The 21,918-nt window shown below is 43.5% G+C and overlaps 1 protein-coding gene across 1 annotated transcript in view; it reads left to right on the top strand.

Annotated features, from left to right (window-relative positions):
* LOC128692211 (putative neural-cadherin 2) overlaps window positions 1-21,918 on the top strand; it is a 185,699-nt gene that overhangs the window by 150,787 nt on the left and 12,994 nt on the right. Inside the window, exons 6-16 of the mRNA XM_070096469.1 lie at window positions 4,487-4,664; window positions 6,879-7,112; window positions 7,497-7,660; window positions 12,067-12,222; window positions 12,421-12,627; window positions 13,009-13,197; window positions 14,299-14,512; window positions 15,535-15,743; window positions 19,175-19,335; window positions 20,123-20,282; window positions 20,654-20,854. Coding sequence (XP_069952570.1) covers window positions 4,487-4,664; window positions 6,879-7,112; window positions 7,497-7,660; window positions 12,067-12,222; window positions 12,421-12,627; window positions 13,009-13,197; window positions 14,299-14,512; window positions 15,535-15,743; window positions 19,175-19,335; window positions 20,123-20,282; window positions 20,654-20,854 — 2,073 coding nt within the window. The remainder of the gene's footprint in view (window positions 1-4,486; window positions 4,665-6,878; window positions 7,113-7,496; window positions 7,661-12,066; window positions 12,223-12,420; window positions 12,628-13,008; window positions 13,198-14,298; window positions 14,513-15,534; window positions 15,744-19,174; window positions 19,336-20,122; window positions 20,283-20,653; window positions 20,855-21,918) is intronic.

The following is a 21,918-nucleotide window of genomic DNA, read 5'->3' on the forward strand; positions in this document are numbered from 1 at the left end:
TAGCGGTGACAAGGATTTTGGGGGGATTTGCAGAGCTGTTGGAGTGCAAGCAAGGTGAAATTTATGAAAGGATTGACAGAGTGAGAAAGGAGAAAACTTTTTCTTCATCCCGTGAGTGAGTTAAGAAAGTCACTCACGGGTGATCTCATAAACCATCCTGTTCATCACCCAGCGTCTGGAAACCTTCTTCAAGTAGCTCAGACGTATCAGTGGCTTCTTCATCCTCACTTCCAGGAACCCTCAAAGAAACCCTCCAATTTACTGACCTCCCTCCCACTTCCTTACCTTTGCCAATTGGCTGACTTGTATTGCTGTCCGCCTCCTGTATCTGTCTCCCACTTTCTATCCAGACCATCATTCTCTCTCTCTCTCTGTTTCTCTCTCTCTCTCTCTCTCTCTCTCTCTCTCTCTCTCTCTCTCTCTCTCTCTCTCTCTCTCTCTCTCTCTCTCTCTCTCTCTCTCTCTCTCTCTCTCTTTCTCTCTCTGTCTATCTATCTATCTATCTATCTATCTATCTATCTATCTATCTATCTATCTATCTATCTATCTATCTATCTATCTCTCTATCTATCTATCTTACACAGGGTTTGACAAGACTAGGGTAAGGATTCCTAACTTCATTTACAAGCTAAGATCTGTTATCTACATCAGTTCTGTCTCTGTCTGTCTCTGTCTGTCTCTGTCTGTCTCTGTCTGTCTCCCTCTCATCCCTCACAGATCGGTCGATGGCTAAGTTTTTTTTCACAATATATATAAATGATCTTCAGAGGAATCAGTTTCAAAAATCGCAAAATTTGCAGATTACACACAATTGTGGAAGTGTATCATCATCTATGATTGAGAGTGTGGGTGTTCCAAGAGCTGGGGAGGTTGACACAGTGCTCGGGGGCTGAGGAGGTTGACGCAGTGGTCGGGGGCTGGGGAGGTTGACACAGTGGTCGGAGGCTGGGGAGGTTGACACAGTGGTCGGGGGCTGGGAAGGTTGACACAGTGGTCGGGGGCTGGGGAGGTTGACACAGTGGCCGGGGGCTGGGGAAGTTGACACGGTGGCCGGGGGCTGGGGAGGGTGACACAGCCGGTGGGGTTGGGGAGGTTGACACAGTGGTCGGGGGCTGGGGAGGTTGACACAGTGGTCGGGGGCTGGGGAGCTGACACAGTGGTCGGGGATGGGGAGGCTTGGGGGAACAGTGGTCGGGGGCTGGGGAGGTTGACACAGTGGCCGGGGGCTGGGGAAGTTGACACAGTGGTCGGGGGCTGGGGAGGTTGTCACAGTGGTCGGGGGCTGGGGAGCTTGACACAGTGGTCGGAGGCTGGGGAGGTTGACACAGTGGCCGGGGGTGGGGGCTGGGGGAAGTTGGACACAGTGGTCGGGGCTGGGAGGCTTGTCACAGTGGTCGGGGGCTGGGGAGCTTGACACAGTGGTCGGAGGCTGGGGAGGTTGACACAGTGGCCGGGGGCTGGGGAGGTTGACACAGTGGCCGGGGGCTGGGGAGGTTGACACAGTGGCCGGGGGCTGGGGAGGTTGACACAGTGGTGGGGGGCAGGGGAGGTTGACACAGTGATCGGGGGCTGGGAGGTTGACACAATGCTCGGGGGCTGGGGAGGTTGACACAGTGGCCGGGGGCTGGGGAGGTTGACACAGTTGTCGGGGGCTGGGAGGTTGACACAGTGGCCGGGGCTGGGGAGGTTGGACACAGTAGTCGGGGGCTGGGGAGGTTGACACGGTGGCCGGGGGCTGGGGAGGTTGACACAGTGGCCGGGGGCTGTGGAGGTTGTCACAGTGGCCGGGGGCTGGGGAGGTTGTCACAGTGGTCAGGGCTGGGGAGGTTGCACAGTGGCCAGGGGCTGGGGAGGTTGACACACTGGCCGGGGGCTGGGGAGGTTGACACAGTGGCCGGGGGCTGGGAGGTTGACACAGTAGTCAGGGGCGGGGGAGGTTGACACGGGGGCCGGGGGCTGGGGAGGTTGACACGGTGGCCGGGGGCTGGGGAGGTTGACACCGTGGCCGGGGGCTGTGGAGGTTGACACAGTGGCCGGGGGCTGGGGAGGTTGACACAGTAGTCGGGGGCTGGGGAGGTTGACACGGTGGCCGGGGGCTGGGGAGGTTGACACAGTGGCCGGGGGCTGGGGAGGTTGACACAGTGGCCGGGGGCTGTGGAGGTTGACGCAGTGGCCGGGGGCTGTGGAGGTTGACGCAGTGGCCGGGGGCTGGGGAGGTTGACACAGTGGCCGGGGGCTGGGGAGGTTGACACAGTGGCCGGGGGCTGTGGAGGTTAACACAGTGGCCGGGGGCTGGGGAGGTTGACACAGTGGCCGGGGGCTGGGGAGGTTGACACAGTGGCCGGGGGCTGGGGAGGTTGACACAGTGGCCGGGGGCTGGGGAGGTGTGAGCCATTGTGGACAAGTGCAAAGTCATTCATTTTTATTATATTTCCTACAGCAGTAGAGAATATTTTTTAAAACCCAGAGGCAGTGAGCACTGAGTTAATGGAACCATCTTGTTAAGTCAGCAAATATCACAAGACAATAAATTTGTCGTAAACTACCTGAAGCATAGTAGTAGTACTAGTAGTGGTACTAGTAGTAGTACTAGTAGTAGTACTAGTAGTGGTACTAGAAGTGCTATAGCAATAGTTTACTAGTTAATAATTAGAAGCCAAACTCGTGTTCTATACCTATTAAATTTCGTAAGTTATAAAAATTCTTCTACTCTGGTTGTCAAGCCAGCAGTTTGCAGGGAGGAAATGGAGAGTGATAAGAGAGCCCTTTGCTATACTATATTAATCACAACTATCTAGAGAGAATTGAAAGTTGTTACACTATGGGTACAATCATTGTCAGTAGATAGCCTCTTGCTGTCAGCCCCTCCCATTTACTCCCCTACACTCCCTTTCTGTTCTCTCCCACCCTAATGATCTCTTTATTAATCACTCTCATTCTCCCATTGCCTTGCCCCTCTCCTTTCTCCCGCTCTCTCTCTCTCTCTCTCTCTCTCTCTCTCTCTCTCTCTCTCTCTCTCTCTGTCTCTCTCTCTCTCTCTCTCTCTCTCCAGTGTGAGCAACACTTCCTTCCCTCCTCCACCAGCCATTACTCATTTCTGAATAAGCCTTCAGAGGCTTCATCACGAGAGAGAGAGAGAGAGAGAGAGAGAGAGAGAGAGAGAGAGAGAGAGAGAGAGAGAGAGAGAGAGAGAGAGAGAGAGAGAAAGAGAGAGAGAGAGAGAGTGAGTGAGAGAGAGAGAGAGAGAGAGAGAGAGAGAGAGAGAGAGAGAGAGAGAGAGAGAGAGAGAGAGAGAGAGAGAGAGAGAGAGAGAAAGAGAGAGAGAAACCTCTTTCAGACGCTAGTTTGAGGCAGCCATCACAGCCCAAACAATTGGTATATCTTATTTTTCTCCCATGACGGTGATAAGAACGACTGTTTTCTCATTGTTTCTCACTTGCTTGGCCTCCTCTGATCGTTCTTGTTTCCTACGGCTGTGTGTGAACGTTTGTTGCTCTCTCACGGAGAACGTGATTTTGTTTTTGTTTTTATTGGCAGGAAGAGATAAAAACGGGTGATTTGGGAGAAATGATTTTCTTTTTGACGCTTTTTTTTTTATGAAGAATTTGTTGTTACTGAGACGAATGATATTGCTGGTTGATTAGTGCAGATTGGAAGATTGTTTTGTGTTGCTTGTCAGGAGAAGAGGGATTGCTCAGTGTATGTAAACAGTCAGTGTATAGTGCGAGGTGTGACTGGATCAGTGTATAGTGTGAGGTGTGACTGGATCAGTGTATAGTGTGAGGTGTGACTGGATCAGTGTACAGTGTGAGGTGCGACTGGATCAGTGTATAGTGTGAGGTGTGACTGGAATAGTGTATAGTGTGATGTGTTACTGGATGACTGTAATGCATGACTTAATGAATGTAAGATGTGACTGACTGGCTACGCAGGTATGACTGAATCAGTAAGTGGTGTTGCCGGATGATCTGCATGGGTCGTCCCTGCATAACAATGAAACAACGACTAATTGGTCATTAGCAAGATGTAATTAACCAGGGGATTACTTACCACGCGTTACCATTGTTCACTTACCCTCTATTATGCTCGCAACTGACTTAAGATAAATTATGTTCAACTATAGTTAATAAATTCTTATTTCTTTTGCGCCTTATGGGAAAAATTTTAAGATATTTTCGTTTCTTGACTTATGGTATTTTTTTCCCTCCATATTTATTGCTCTAGTTATATTTCTACTTTCATCTTTATTCTTGTCTAGATTGTCTTTCTAATTTACGTTTATCTACATATTCCTGTGAATTTTGTACTTTTCTCTTTTTCAGTTCCTCCTCTATTCTGTCTATAATCCCTTTGCCCTCTCTCCCTCCTACTAATCCTCGTCTTCCTCGGCCCCTCTCCACCCTTTTCCTATTCTTCCTTCTCTCCGTATTTCTTTTTCTCTCCACCATTCCTCCTTATCTTATTTTATCTATATTTTTCTCCACAGCCACTGGACCGTGATCCTCCCCACGGACGCCCACAGTGGAGGCTAAGGGTGTGGGCCACGGACGGGGAACTGGATGCCGCCACGGACGTCAGGGTCAACCTCAAGGACATTAACGACAACGCTCCCTTCTTCCCCTTTCTCACCACCCACGCCAGCGTCTCCGAAGATGCTCCGCCAGGTTCGTCGTCATCTTGTGAGGTACTGATTAATCTCTCTCTCTCTCTCTCTCTCTCTCTCTCTCTCTCTCTCTCTCTCTCTCTCTCTCTCTCCGTGAGCTTCCGCTCACTGAAGTATTTGTCAGACCTGTTCTCCTTGCAATTTCCAGGAAGGCGATTGATTCTGTAAAATGGGATCTGTATAATGAGAAGCTTACCTATTCTCTCTCTCTCTCTCTCTCTCTCTCTCTCTCTCTCTCTCTCTCTCTCTCTCTCTCTCTCTCTCTGTCTCTCTCTCTCTCTCTGTCTCTCTCTCTCTCTCATTCTTTCTTTCTTTCTTTCTCTCTCTCTCTCTCTCTCTCTCTCTCTCTCTCTCTCTCTCTCTCTCTCTCTCTCTCTCTCTCTCTCTCTCTCTCTCTCTCTCTCTCTTTTCTCTCTCTCTCTCCATCTCGCCCCCTTTCATCTTTCTCACTTTCTCTCGTTCTCTCTCCTCTCTTTCATCAGCCTTGCTTATTTTTACCACTCTTACTTCAGTCCTCCCCTATCCATTTTTATGGATTGAAGGAAGAAAAACTGGTATCAGATAGTACTGTCCTCCGCTGCCCACTATACACAGAATTCTGTGTGAAGTTATCCATTGCGTGTGCGTGTGTGTGTGCACACACACACGCGCACACGCAAGCACACACACACACACACACACACACACACACACACACACACACACACACACACACACACACAGGTTCACAAGTAGAGCAGCCTGGGAAACTGAACCACTCCAGTGTGTTCTCGGGTATATGCTGCTCTGCCGAGGTTCTCATCAACAAGCAACAAACTACTCTAGCGAAAATTAATTGACATGAGAGTGATTGTTTGGCCTCCAGCCTTCGGTGGTGTGAATTTCTCTCTCTCTCTCTCTCTCTCTCTCTCTCTCTCTCTCTCTCTCTCTCTCTCTCTCTCTCTCTGTCTCTCTCTCTCTCTCTCTCTCTCTCTCTCTCTCTCTCTCTCTCTCTCTCTCTCTCTCTCTCTCTCTCTATCTATATCTCTCTCTCTCTGTATATATATATATATATATATATATATAACTGTCCTATTCATGTAATTTTAATACGGTTACGTGTGAATTAGAGCATGGAACACTGAGATAGCAAGCAACACGTTATTTAATTTTCTAGCGACAAAGCAGGAACGTATATTTCACATTAAATGTACTTAACATGGCACAAGTGCGACGGATAAGCTCTCCTGCCTGTAGCTGTGTCGAGAAGCTTGTAAATTGTACTCCAGGTAATTAGCAATTTAAGGTGATTACATTCGCTAGGACTGTGATTGTTGTGTTGCGGATAACGAAGCAAGAGTTTCAGAATATAGTGAGATCTTGCGTTGCAAACTGTATGATAAATATAATATCTGTCTAGGATTTAGTGGACACTGAGGATCGAGCCTACACCACTCCTGGGGCTGAATGACCCACACAGGTTTAACATTTCCCCACGAATATATCAATATTAATAATAATTCAAGCTTCTTCGATTCCATCATATATACCCAGTAAGTTCATGTATATATTCTCAACAAGTAAATGCATATATACTCAGTAAGTCCATGCATATGTACTCAGTAAGCCTATGTATGTAATTTTCCTCCCCCATACTTCTCATTACTTCCGCTCCCTTCCTGCCTTTACACTGAAGGAACATTTTCTGTTGACCCTTTGACTCATTTAGGCTGTTAGCTTCCATCTGTGTCCCTCGTTCTTGTCCCTCGTTCTGGTCCCTCCTGTGAGGCTCACATTGAATATCTTTGCCAACACATCCATAGTATCTTGCACTCTTTGAATATATCTCATGATGAATGTGACACATGTGCAACACTTGGATGTTGTCAAATGTGTCTTATTCATCAACTTGTCAGTGCTGTATTCCGTTTACATGATACATGTCTTACAATGAAGATGTCTTGTATAAGGTTTCTAGCCTCGCGTGTGTGTGTACGTGTGTGTGTGTGTGTGTGATATATACGAGTCATATCATACGATTTCAGAAAGTGTGTTTAGATAAGATACAGGGAAGTAGTGGTCTGGGAATGAAGTTACAAATGCCTTTGGTGGCTTGATAAGTGGATTGGATGAGTATATGACTGAGAAATGATTGGGTTTATGAGGGACCGCAAGGGCCGGCTATACTGCTGCAGTGTTCATATCTGTTATGTTGTTGTGTGTTCCATATCTACAGGTTCGTCAGTAGTGCGGGTGGTGGCCGTGGACCACGACGACCCTCAGGAGGCTGACAACGCCAAGGTCACCTACTCGCTGGAGAAGAACGCCATCGACGAGTCGACTGGGAAGGCCATCTTTGCTATCGACAGCAATTTGGGGCTCATCACCACCGCCTTCTGCTGTCTAGACAGAGAGAAGACCCATCGGTACATCATCCAGGTGGTGGCTACTGACGGAGGTGGCCTCAAGGGTGAGTAGCCTCAGGTTTACTGTGGGTAATCAGTCCATCAGCCTCTAGGCTGATCGAATAAGACACAAGTGTCTTATTCGATGTAGGAAGTGCTTAAACCAATGGAATTTTTTTGAAAATTTAAATAATGAGCCAGTTACCGAAGACGAGTAACCATGAGCTCATGTTGCTACGAATAGGCAATCACGGATAGGTAATTACAAATTGGTGATTATATTGATCATTTCCTTGTGCCATTTACCTGTGTTTGTCTTCGTGTACATTACTTCGTTCCATTATCATGTGGTTATTGTGTTTCTTTGTGCACCTTATTAATATTTATTTTGGCATGTGTTTAGATGTCTGAGGAGGTTTAGCAGTAAACATTTGCCACTCCTGCCGCAGGTACAGGAACTGTGGTCATTGACGTTGAGGATGTGAACGACGTCCCTCCCAGGTTCTCCCAGCCAGAATGGACGCTGAAAGTATCTGAGAACCTCACTCCTGACGACGTCCTGGCCACCCTGACCGTCCAAGACACCGACATCTCCAATTATTTCACATTCAGGGTCAGTGAGGTCTTCCAGCGCCGGTTTACCTTAAGTTTACCTGGAGAAAGTTCCGGAGGTCAACGCCCCCGCGGCCCGGTCTGTGACCAGGCCTCCTGGTGGATCAGAGCCTGATCAACCAGGCTGTTACTGCTGGCTGTACACAATCCAACGTACGGGCCACAGCCCGGCTGGTCAGGAACCGACTTTAGGTGCTTGTCCAGTGCCAGCTTGAAGACTGCCAGGGGTCAATTGGTAATCCCCCTTATGTATGCTGAGAGGCAGTTGAACAGTCTCGGGCCCCTGACACTTATTGTATGGTCTCTTAACGTGCTAGTGACACCCCTGCTTTTCATTGGGGGGATGTTGCATCGTCTGCCAAGTCTTTTGCTTTCGTAGTGAGTGATTTTCGTGTGCAAGTTCGGTACTATTCCCTCTAGGATTTTCCAGGTGTATATAATCATGTATCTCTTTCGCCTGCATTGCAGGGAGTACAGGTTCAGGAAATTCAAGCGCTCCCGGTAATTGAGGTGTTTTATCTCCGTTATGCGCGCCGTGAAGGTTCTCTACATTTTCTAGGTAAGCAATTTCACCGGTTCCATAACTTGCTGGAAAAAATCTGTGGCTACTTCGACAAGGGAGACGTGAATGTTGGTGTATGTACCCGACAATGCTTGTGGGTTTAGCGCTTAATTATGATTGTAATTCGTTCATCGTGTGTAGGCAGGCCTGGTCAAGGACCGGGTAGCGGGGAGCGTTGATCCCCAGAACTCCCTACAGGTAGACTCCATGTAGGGCACGTCAGTTCTGATGGTGGTGTTGTGGCGGTGTTGTGGCTGTCAGGAAAATAGTTAAACAGTCATAGTTAAACCATGGGAAGCTCAATTATTAAGAAACCGCTGGCGTCTTGATAGTTCTTACAATTATATATATATATATATATATATATATATATATATATATATATATATATATATATATATATATATATATATATATATATATTTTACTCCAGCTAGATACGTTGTGTTGGCTGCTAAATCTCTTGTTGCCTTCAACTGAAGATTCGTCATCACTGATGCAATAAAATGTCAAGAAACTGGTGATATTTCAATAAATAATGTAACAACATTATCAACACTGAGTTTAATATCTAAAATTTGCCTCATCAGTGGTCCATTAAATAACTTAATTCCTCAGTAACCTCTCGCCTGAGACAGTTGTGTTACACTTGTTCGTCTGACTGAAACACTCTGAGGGTAACTCTGGCAGCCTTCATCTTATATAACAATAAAGATTATTTAGTAACTTTTAATAAATTATTATCAGTAGTAGTAGTAGTAGTAGTAGTAGTAGTAGTAGTAGTAGTAGTAGTAGTAGTAGTAGTAGTAGTAGTAGTAGTTGTTGTTGTTGGTGTTGTTGTTGTTGTTGTAGCAGCTGCGGTGATATTGATATTCCCATAATAATAATAATAATAATAATAATAATAATAATAATAATAATAATAATAATAATAATAATAACAATAATAATAATTATTATTATTATTTAATATCATGGGGAAGTGGAGAAGAATTCTTCCTCCGTAAGCCATGCGTGTCGTAAGAGGCGATTAAAATGCCGGGAGCAAAGGGCTAGTGACCCCCTTCTGTATATATTACTTAATGTAAAAAGAAGAAGAAAAAACTTTCTGAAAGCGCTTCTTCCTCTTCGGGTCGTCCTGCTTCGGTGGGAGACGGCCGGCGTGCTAAAAAAATTATTGGAATGCGTCAAGGCAGTAAAGATCATAGAGCTTCTAATAAATGGAAAGTAATCAAGTCTGAATCAGCCTCTGATACACCGGGAGGCCTGGACCGGACCGCGGGGGCGTTGACCCCTGGAACACCCTCCAGGTAGGTATGACGGTAAGTACGGGACAGAGAAGCTCAGTGCCACGCACGAAGTGTCACAAGATCATCTTCCGTTAACTTTTATCGTAGCATATAATGAAGCCTTGAACCCTGCTAATAATAATGATCATTATAGATGACACCCAGTATATAATACAAAGTTGGAAAGTCATTATTAATTCGTCAACTTGAGCGACAGTTTTGAAAAAGGTTAATCAAATTTTTTTGAATGTAAATGAGTGGCACTTAATTTTTTTCAGGAAACGCCAGGTGAGAGTTCAAACTATCACAATTTCGATTTTATGTGAGGTTTCTATTCTCTTTTGGGTCTTGCAATGTTTTTTTTTTTCAATTATACAATAAATATAAATTCAGTTGTGTCCTACGGCTCTGGATCGCACATAGGCCTAAATGCTTTACTGGTATCCAAATATCTTTTTTTTATAATTTAGTGTACAATTAATACATTTGCAGCATTTAATAACGCGCGTTTGTGAATAATTTAATACCTTGGCTTAGTGGTAAATCTGTACACAATCCTTATTTATCAAACGTATTAAATCTGCGGCCTAACTCGGGAAACTCAGTTATAACTTAAAAAATAATAATCATTGAAGGGAGCTTTGGAAGTTCAGTTTAAAAGGAACTTAAAAATAATAATCATTGAAGGGAGCTTTGGAAGTTCAGTTTAAAAGGAACTTAAAAATAATAATCATTGAAGGGAGCTTTGGAAGTTCAGTTTAAAAGGAACTTAAAAAATAATAATCATTGAAGGGAGCTTTGGAAGTTCAGTTTAAAAGGAACTTAAAAAATAATAATCATTGAAGGGAGCTTTGGAAGTTCAGTTTAAAAGGAACTTAAAAAATAATAATCATTGAAGGGAGCTTTGGAAGTTCAGTTTAAAAGGAACTTAAAAAATAATAATCATTGAAGGGAGCTTTGGAAGTTCAGTTTAAAAGGAACTTAAAAAATAATAATCATTGAAGGGAGCTTTGGAAGTTCAGTTTAAAAGGAACTTAAAAAATAATAATCATTGAAGGGAGCTTTGGAAGTTCAGTTTAAAAGGAACTTAAAAAATAATAATCATTGAAGGGAGCTTTGGAAGTTCAGTTTAAAAGGAACTTGTGTGGATGGCATTGTTCTAGAGCTGATTAGCTAGTGTGTTATTTAAGGCGTGTTTGCCCGGTCTGTGACCAGGTCTTGTGGCCTGGTCACAGACCGGGCCGCGAGGGTGTTGATCCCCGAAACCCTATCCAGGTATACTCCTGGTATACTCCAGGTATTTGTTTCTATATACTCGTATGTAATGGCACATTTGTGGTTACTTATCTGTGAAAGTTTTTTAATTACCTAGTTATGCTTATTAGTTGGGAAATATTTATTTATTGTTCGTATATAGGCTCCCTTAGGGGAGGTCCCTTAATCTAGGGAATTGGAGCTGCGTTCTAATTCCCCGAATTAAGTATAAATGTCTTCCAATCTCCCCTCCCCACAGGCGTTGTATAATCCCTTCGGGTTTAGCGCTCCCCCATGATAATGATGATGATGATGATAATAATAATAATAATAATAATAATAATAATAATAATAATAATAATAATAATAATAATAATAATAATAATAATTGTAAATGCGAGAGTAGAGCATTTTGCTCGTGGCGTGAGATGAATATCTATATTGGGTTTTGATAACTCAGTGATATTGATACGCAGTTATCGCTGCGTAACTATCGTTTCCCTACTAAATTAATGAAAATCTAAGTTTGCGTAGCTATTGCTGCGTATTTATCGCTTCCCCACTAATTCATGAAAATCTGAGTTGCGTAACTATCGCTGTATACGCAGCTAGTCTACCTAAGTGTGCGTAGCTATCACTCACCACTCAACTAATTAACTTTAGTTTGCTTACCAGTAATTACTGCTGAATATTGAGGTGGAATACACTGTCGGTAAAATATGTATCGCAAAATGTTTAGCTAATAACGAAATTAAAAATTATTTAGTTCTTAGCAATATGAGTTATTTGGAAATTAGTTTATCATGAATTTTCACATATTTTTTTCACGCATTTTCTGACGAAATTTTGTTTAGTATCAGAAGCATAAAGTCAAATTAATTCATTTTTTATAAGTCTATAACAATTATCTAACAAAAAAAATCAAAAATGTTTTCCGTTCGTTATCGGTTGTGATTGTAGAGATGCTTTCTAGTGTAATATCAGCTGATTCTTGTTTACAAACACGGTGAGCACGTGGACTTTCAGGTGACAGAATACGCGGGTGAGAATCAGCTGATTCTTGTTTATAAACACGGTGAGCACGTGGACTTTCAGGTGACAGAATACGCGGGTGAGAATCAGCTGATTCTTGTTTACAAACACGGTGAGCACGTGGACTTTCAGGTGACAGAAGACGCGGGTGAGAATCAGCTGATTCTTGTTTACAAACACGGTGAGCACGTGGACTTTCAGGTGACAGAAGACGCGGGTGAGAATCAGCTGATTCTTGTTTACAAACACGGTGAGCACGTGGTTTTGCAGGTGGTACCGGAGAGCGGCCGAGGATGGGAGTTGTTCAGGGTTGAGGGGCGTCCTGGAGGAGGCCCTGAAGGAGACCTACGAGCTGTGCAACCCTTGGACTACGAGGATCCAGATCACAGAAGAGGCTTCAGCTTCAAAGTACAAGTTACAGACATGGTAAGTCTAGAAACTATCTCCTGAGGGTTATTGATGGTGAATTTTCTGCATGCAAATTTTTATTAATTTTAATTACTATGATATTATTATCATTATTATTATTATTATTATTATTATTATTTTTAGTAGTAGTAGTAGTAGTAGTAGTACGTGTGTGAGCAAACTAAAACAGCTGTGTGTTTATGCGCGTGTGTACAGGGAACGTCTGGTCGTGACGACGACGCAGACGACCACACAACAGAGACGTGGGACGACCACACAGCAGAAACGTGGGTTCGAGTCTTCCTCGAAGACGTCAACGACAACGACCCCGTGTTCAGCGAGAACCACGCCCACCTCAGTCTTCCCGAGGACACACCCCCAGGCACACACCTCACCACCTTCACTGCCCTTGACCCGGACGCTGTAAGTCCACACCCACACCTGTATTTAACATATAAAAATGGAAAAACTGGGTCGACCATCTTCAACGTTGGAAAAAATAAATTAATCATTAAAATGCCATTTTCTTACAGAAAAACACTCGAACACACACACACACACACACCAGTGCAGAGGCGGAACCAGGAGCTATGAATCGACCCCTACAACCACAATTGAGTACACACACAAAATCAATTAACTATTACTAGCTACCACTATCTACACTATCCACAACTATCAACACTACCCACCACTATACACACTACCCCCACTGCTCACCACTACTCACACTATCCCCACTACCCACCACTATCCACATTATTCACCACTATCCGCCACTATCCAGCACTCGTACCTCCACAGGGCGGTGAGAAGGCAGTTACCTACAGCATCGCCTCCGACAGTGACCCTGGGCGGCAGTTCAGTGTGGATGGATCGGGAGCTGTAAGGGTGGTGGGCGGCATGGACCGGGAAGCAGCGGCCGCCCACACTGTGCTGGTATGGGCGGTGGACCAGGGCCACCCACCCAGAACGACCACAGCCACCCTTAGTGTCAGTATACCCCCCTAGCCACTCATACTTACAGTAAAATATTAGCTCTTGATCCGAGGAAGGGGATTGGTCTTGATCCTCTTTCATGAATTTGATTGACGCTCATAATAATAATACAAATAAAATATAATAATTATAATGATAATAGTAATATTAAAAAGTATAATAATAATTAATAAAAATAATAATAACTGAGGCACTCATTAAATTTGTCCTTACCTGACCTTTGTGGCACTTATTGTCTACCAAACATGCTCTTTGTGGCACTTATTGTCTACCAAACATGCTCTTTGTGGCACTTATTGAACCTTGATGAACCTGTGACCTTTATCTGATACCTGTGATATATTGGGGCCTTGATACCCTATGGCCTTGATATATTGGAGTCTTGATACTCTATGGACTTCATACGTTGTAGCCTTGCTGTCTTTCAGCCTTAATATCTTGTGGCTTCAAACTTGCATTTGTGTTACTCCAGTTGACCTTGTTTGACCCCCCTGGCACCTCAGAATGACCTTCCTTGACCTTCATCTGTTTATACAGAGCTGTAGATATGAAAATAACAATGGTATACAAGACCGGTAGGTTGGCAGGTAAGACACATGTGCAGCACTTGGGTGTCTGTACCCAGAAACATTCCGCCTACACGGTAGTCTTTTTTTTTTCAGTCAAATACAGAATACTGCTTCAGTTGTCTCCGTATTCGCCACTTCAGTGTGTAACTGATGAAGTTCTCGTACGAAGGCGAAATATACCTTACTGTTGTACATGTGTCGTACTTGGTTATCACAAATAAAGATACATAAACGTGTATTTAGTTTTAGGCTTCCGTGTATTATACTGTTCTTCAATGTGTCCTTGTACACTCACGTGCTTTCTTGTGTATTAAGATGCACTCTTTTACCCCCATGTACTTAAATACTCTCCCATGTGCCTACATACTCTCCCATGTACTTCAATAGTCCGTCATGTACTTAAATACTCTTCCATGTGCATCCCTATTTCCGTGTACTACAATGCTCTCTTGTATGCTAATATGTATTCCAAAATACTCTCATATTCTGAGCATACTAACATGCTCCTCCGTGATCTCCCATGCAGGTAAACGTGACGGACGTGAACGACAACCCGCCGTTCCTAGTGGGACCCCAGGAGGTGCAGGTAGTGGAGAACGGCGAGGCGCAGGAGGTAGCAAGAGTCAAGCTAGGTGACCCCGACGACTGGAGCCGGGGTCACGGCCCCCCCTTCAGCGTGGTGCTGGATCCCCGGGCGCCACGACACGTCGCTGCCAACATAAGGGTCACGCTGGATAAGAGTGAGTTATCTGTCGTGTTGCAAGGATGGGAAGGTGTTAGGGCGTGATGGTAGAATGATGTCAGAATGCTTGTGTGTGTGTGTGTGTGTGTGTGTGTGTGTGTGTGTGTGTGTGTGTGTGTGTGTGTGTGTGTGTGTGTGTGTGTGTGTTAAGTGCAAGTGTGTGTAAGTGTGTGTGTAAGTGTACATTGCTGCACATATAATAGTATATACACTTCATTCGTCCATACACAAGTACTGTATACATTCACTAACACATCAAACAAACGACTGCATGCAAAGCTAAACCAAATATTGATTTAAACCATAAAAAACCCACGAACCAGCTTCTCTCTGCCACTCATAGAAACACATATTTGTTTTAGCAAATTTATTTTGGGAAAAATAGTTGGACCTGTCTCACGCCCGACTGTCAAAGGACTCACCAGAGCTTCCAAACCTATCAGAATTGTAGATCCCTTGTTTAAATATATGAATAAACAAATAAATCATTGAACCATTCCGACAGCACTATATCAGTGATGCAATTACATTTATAACATTAAGGTTGTCCCTGAGAATTGTAGTTATATTGCCTTTTTTTTTTTTGGAGTCATGAAGACTGATATTGCTGGTGCGTCACTCAGATGTATATACATCACAAGGTGATGTATAAGACACATGTGTAACACCTGACTGTCTTTATTCTTTGAGACGTTTTCCAAACAAGTGGATTTTTTTTTCAAGCCAATAGAGATGTAATATTGTTGAGGCGTTGATTGGACTGTTATTGAAATTGCTGGTACGATATGTGAACGGAGGATCGAGCAGCCATCACTCTGTGTTGAACGACCCACATCGGATAAGCGTTTCATGCAAATACCATTAATAACAATGTTCTCGCGAACACGCATTGTTATTAGTATGCGCTTTAAGTCGTTAAAATCATTTAGCATTTATATTTAATATGTAGTCAGAGATTAAAACAGAGTGGCGTGGAATGCTTGCAAGATAGTGCATTTCTGATTAGTTGCTCTCCCACAGGAGGTGACGAAGGGCGTGGTGTGGGCGTGGTGTGGGCACGGGCGGGACTAGACAGAGAGGAGAGACGGACGATACTGGTGCCACTGGTGGTTGGTGATGCTGGTAGACCGTCACTCTCCGCTACTGTCACACTCAGCCTCCAGGTAGCAGACGTCAATGATAATCCCATGTCTCCAGCCTCCAAGACTGTCACTGTCCACACCCTCCAGGTAAGTGTGGTAGCCACAGCGTGTACCTTCTGTGAGCCTCTAGTAGAGAAACTACACGAGCTCCTGGATGGGGTTCCTGACCAATACTTGTTAAGCATAAATCCTGGAATTTGATATCGACAAATGGTTTAGAAAAAAAATGAGCAAACACTAGGATATATCAGAAAACGTTTATATCCTAGAATGCTGGTCACTTCGGCGCCTGGATGGAAACGTTTCTTAATAAATATGTCGAAGTGTTCACTCGCGTACCTTTTTAAACCACTGTAAATTACTTTCTCCATTGCCTCGTTTTATTTGACACGACTCATGGCAGTGAATCTAAAAGCTCCTGGTATCTGTACTCTTCTAATTCTTCATATTCGTTTCACAATGTAGTTTCTTGGCATAGGAATGACGTGTTCGAATCCTTGGCCACAATGACAGAAATAGAGATAAAAAAAAAACCGCTAGAGCATACAAATAGAGAGAGACAGCAACAGAAGGCCTTCTGACCCATGCTAGGCACGTCTTTCTTTAAGTTTCATTTAAAAATTAAAATTTACGTTTCTTATTAGTTCTTTTAATAATGTTTTAAAACAAACCGAAACTTGAAAATTCTTAGAGTCTTTAACAGAAAAATGATATATCATTTTTTTTGGAACTCCGGGATGGTCCCAATGCTGGGAATCCCTGGGGTGAGCACCACAGATTGAGGCAGAAGGAGAGCCACGATTTGTTTTAAATTTGCTGGACAGAGCTGAAAAAAGCAGTCAGGGGGGACAAGGAGCATATTGCTTTCCCTGGCTGACATTGGCCTTTGGTATGTGTGTACTCTCCTAATTGTGGTTGCAGGGGTCGATTCACAGCTCAGGCCACGCCTTTTCACTGGCCGCTACTAGGTCACTCTTCCTGCTCCATGAGCTTTATCATACCTCGTCTTAAAGCTATGTATTGATCCTGCCTCCTCTACTTCACTTCCCAGACTATTCCACTTGCTGACTACTGTGTGACTGAAGAAATGCTTTTAAACATCCCTGAGATTCATCTGAGTCTTCAACTTCCAACTGTGATCCCTTGTTGATATGTGTGTATGTGTGTGTGTGTGCGTGTATGTATGTGTGTGTGTGTGTGTGTGTGCGCACGTGTATGTGTATGTGTGTGTGTGTGTGTGTGTGTGTGTGTGTGTGTGTGTGTGTGTGTGTGTGTGTGTGTGTGTGCCTGTGTGCATGTTTGTGTATGTGTGTGTGTGTATGTACTCACCTAATTGTACTCACCTAATTGTGGTTGCAGGGGTCGAGACTCAGCTCCTGGCCCTGCCTCTTCACTGATCGCTACTGGGTCCTCTCTCTCTCTGCTTCCTAAGCTTTGTCATACCTCTTCTTAAAACTATGTATGGTTCCTGCCTCCACTACTTCACTTGCTAGGCTATTCCACTTGCTGACAACTCTATGACTGAAGAAATACTTCCTAACGTCCCTGTGACTCGTCTGAGTCTTCAGCTTCCAGTTGTGACCCCTTGTCCCTGTGTCCCCTCTCTGGAACATCCTATCTCTGTCCACCTTGTCTATTCCCCGCAGTATCTTGTATGTCGTTATCATGTCTCCCCTGACCCTTCTGTCCTCCAGTGTCGTCAGTCCGATTTCCCTTAACCTTTCCTCGTACGACATTCCCTTGAGCTCTGGGACTAGCCTTGTTGCAAACCTTTGTACTTTCTCTAACTTCTTGACGTGCTTGACCAGGTGTGGGTTCCAGACTGGTGCTGCATACTAAAGTATGGGCCTAACATACACAGTGTACAGTGTCTTGAACGATTCCTTATTAAGGTATCGGAACGCTATTCTCAGGTTTGCCAGGTGCCCGTATGCTGCAGCAGTTATTTGGTTGATGTGTGCCTCCGGTGATGTGCTCGGTGTTATGGTCACCCAAGGTCTTTCTCCCTGAGTGAGGTCTGTAGTCTTTGTCCACCTAGCCTATACTCTGTCTGCGGTCTTCTTTGCCTCTCCCCAATCTTCATGACTTTGCATTTGGCTGGATTGAATTCGAGAAGCCAGTTACTGGACCACATGTCCAGCCTGTCCAGATCTCTTTGTAGTCCTGCCTCATCCTCGTCCGATTTAATTCTTCTCATCAACTTCACGTCATCTGCGAACAGGGACACTTCAGAGTCTATTCCTTCCATCATGTCGTTCACATATATCAAAAATAGCACTGGTCCTAGAACTGACCCCTGTGGGACCCCGCTCGCAACAGGCGCCCACTGTGATACCTCTTCACGTACCATGACTCGTTGCTGCCTCCCTGTCAGGTATTCCCTTATCCATTGCAGTGCCCTCCCTTTTACATGCGCCTGATCCTCCAGCTTCTGCACTAATCTCTTGTGGGGAACTGTGTCAAAGGCCTTCCTGCAGTCTAGGAAAACGCAATCTACCCACCCCTCTCTCTCGTGTCTTACTTCTGTTACCTTGTCATAAAACTCCAGGAGGTTTGTGATACAAGATTTGCCTTCCGTGAGCCCATGCTGGTTTTCATTTATAATCTTGTTCTTTTCCAGGTGTTCGACCACTCTCCTCCTGATAATCTTCTCCATGACTTTGCACACAATACATGTCAGAGACACAGGTCTGTAGTTTAGTGCCTCGTTTCTGTTTCCTTTCTTAAATATGGGGGACTACATTAGCTGTCTTCCATTTCTCAGGTAGTTGCCCAGTTTCAAGGGATGTGTTGAAGATTGTGGTTAGAGGCACGCACAGCATCTCTGCTCCTTCTCTAAGGACCCATGGGGAGATGTTGTCCGGTCCCATCGCCTTTGAGGTGTCAAGGTCACTTAAGAGCTTCTTCACCTCCTCCTCAGTTGTTCGTATGTCATCCAACACTTGTTGGTATATTCCCTCTTGATTTTCCCTTCTGTGCTGTCTTCCCACAGCCCTTCCTGTCTCTACTGTAAAAACTTCCTTAAATCTCCTGTTCAGCTCCTCACATACCTCCTGATCATTTCTTGTGAGTTCTCCACCTTCTGTCCTTAATCACCTGGTCTTTGACTGCTGTCTTCCTCCTGATGTGGCTATGCAACAGTTTCGGGTCAGTCTTGATTCTCGATGCTATGTCATTTTCATACTGTCGCTGGGCCTCCCTCCTTACCTGTGCATACTCATTCCTGGCTCTGCGACTGGTCTCCCTATTTTCGTGTGTTCTCTGCCTTCTGTATTTTTTCCATTCTCTATTGCACTTTGTTTTTGCCTCCTTACACCGTCGGGTAAACCAGGGGCTCGTTCTGGTCTTCCCGTTGTTACTGTTGCCCTTGGGAATAAACCTTTCCACTGCCTCCTTGCATTTTGTTGTGTGTGTGTGTGTGTGTGTGTGTGTGTGTGTGTGTGTGTGTGTGTGTGTGTGTGTAGGGGGATGGTTTTGCCTCTCTCTCACACACTCGTTCTCTCCTTCTCTGCCCACAGTCACAGGGAGAACCGGTGCCCCTAGGGAGGGTATATGTGAGGGATCCTGATGACTGGGACGCCAGGCAGAAGACATATTCCTGGAGACTTCACCATCCTGGGTTCTTTCTTGCCTCCTCCTCCGGGGACCTCACCATGACCCCGCTTACCCCTGATGGACGGTAAGTCACCCCAGACGGACGGTGAGTCACCCCTGTTGGAAATACGGTAAATAAAGTCATCTATCGTGGACAATTAGTCACCAAACTCACCGTCCATGAGCAATATTAAAAAAGCAAGCCTCCATGAAGACTAACATAATATTTACATGTAATATTCACATTCCTAACAGATCAACAGATATTTTTGTCAAATGACCTCAGTTGGAGCCTCAATTCCCATTGTTCATTAACAACACTTCGATTAATAACTCATGATTCATTTAATCCTCTTGTCTTCTAATGGATTTATGACCATTGTGCTGATGACTTTAAAAAAAATTGTGATGCATTTTAACTGGACTGTCTAGTAACTAAGTGAAGGAGATCACTGGATGCTGCTCGATGCCTTGTCTCCACGAGGCTCGAAGCTTCTCACTTTACTTTGAATATGTGATTATAGTGCTTTGAAGATATGTACGTAGTTATATTTATATGGGCTTAAGTTTTTTCATGTTATATATATGAGGATGCAAATTGAACTGCAAATTATAATATCTTATTTATAAAGTTAGTATTATATGTACTGTTTAATATATATATATATATATATATATATATATATATATATATATATATATATATATATATATATATATATATATATATATATATATATATATATATATATATATATATATATATATATATATATATATATATATATATATATATATATATATATATATATATATATATATATATATATATATATATATATATATATATATAATATATATATTTAACTCAGATACGAATTGGGGTTCACTGTGAGTGACGTCACACACGGAATTTCTGACGTCGACGCCAACGTCACTGTTGACGTCATTTCCGTCAGCCTGAATGACGTCATTGATGCCACTACAATCACCCTGCTGACTGACAGCTACCGTCTAGTGAACCAGGACCAGGTGATGCACGCACACACACACACACACACACACACACACACACACACACACACACACACACACACACACACACACACACACACACACTAACTAGTTCAAGTGAAACTAGTAAACTGACATTTTTTAGTTTTATTCGTCTCCTAAGCTTATCTAAGCATCAATTAGACTTACCAATGCTTCATCTTATCAGACTTGAAGTACCGTCACTTAGATTTACAAATTTCCCAGCAGTAAAAAAAATTACTTTACAGGCTCTTGATACCGAGGGGCTCTTGATATAATAATAATAATTATAATAATAATAATAATAATAATAATAATAATAATAATAATAATAATAATAATAATAATAACAATAATTTTTTCTACAGGATGGAGGCTCTATACTGACGCGTCTGGTGTGGGCGGTGAGGTCGTGGGCGGAGGTGGGGGCGGATGTGGGTGTACGGGCGGTGTCGGTGCAGCCGCTGGGTCAACACACCACGCCCACGCCCACGCCCACAACCCGCGTCTGGTTATCGTCTTCCGGTATTGCAAACTTTGGTCACGTATTACTGCATCGCAAACGTCAGGTAAGACGTGGCTACCTCTTAAAAATAATAATAATAATAATAATAATAATAATAATAATAATAATAATAAATTTATTTTCTGTAGTATACAGGTATACATATTTTTGAGCACAAAATAAAGCCACTAACAAGCAGTGCATTTCGGACAATATTATTATTATTATTATTATTATTATTATTATTATTATTATTATTATTATTATTATTATTATTATTATTAAGTAAACAGTAGTAAAAAATAAAATATTTTAATACAATACAGTGTTCGGTACAGAATCTATAAATAATTTTTTTAACCATGGAACGTTAATTAATTAATATTTCTGAAAATAATAATAATGATTGTGTAAAGTGAGTGTAGGTGAACATTGACCTACAAACTATGCTTTAACACATTAATGAGAATATAACTCTTAAAAGATTTATTATAGTTGACAGCATGATGCAATGCTGACAATATATGTGACAGCATTAAACCATACCACGGGGTTAAAACCCGCGATCAGAGAGTCATAAACCCCTCAGACCGATGCGTCGGTCTGGGGGTTTTATGACTGATCGCCGGTTCTAACCCCACCCGGGGTATGGTTTGTTTGCAATCGTGTCATTACGATTTCATGAGTAACAGGATTCATTACCTCTGACAGCATGATGTAATGCTGTTAAATCGTATTCCACAGAGACCCTCCTTGATGGGATGTGTACAGCACATCCATTTAAAAAGTCTATTACGATCTATAATTTACGATAATTTTGCTCTTCTCTTCGTTATGTTTTTCATGATAAACATTTAGTGTAGTTTTAAAAATAGGCCAGATAAATACATGAGTGGGTGTGGGTGGGTGTGAGTTGGACCTGACTAGCTTGTGCTATTAGGTCAGATGCCGTGTACTCCTTCCTTAAGTGAATGTGACCTGACCTGACTAGGTTAGGGTGTTGGTTTAAGACGGCAGGAGAATTGGACCTGCCCCGCATAGGTCAGTAGGCCTGCTGCAGTGTTCCTTCTTATGTTCTTATATATCAAGAGACTTGATAATATGTCCAGGAAGGAGCGAAACATCTAG

This window comes from Cherax quadricarinatus, chromosome 53, assembly GCF_038502225.1.
Source record: "Cherax quadricarinatus isolate ZL_2023a chromosome 53, ASM3850222v1, whole genome shotgun sequence".
Lineage (NCBI taxonomy): Eukaryota > Metazoa > Arthropoda > Malacostraca > Decapoda > Parastacidae > Cherax > Cherax quadricarinatus.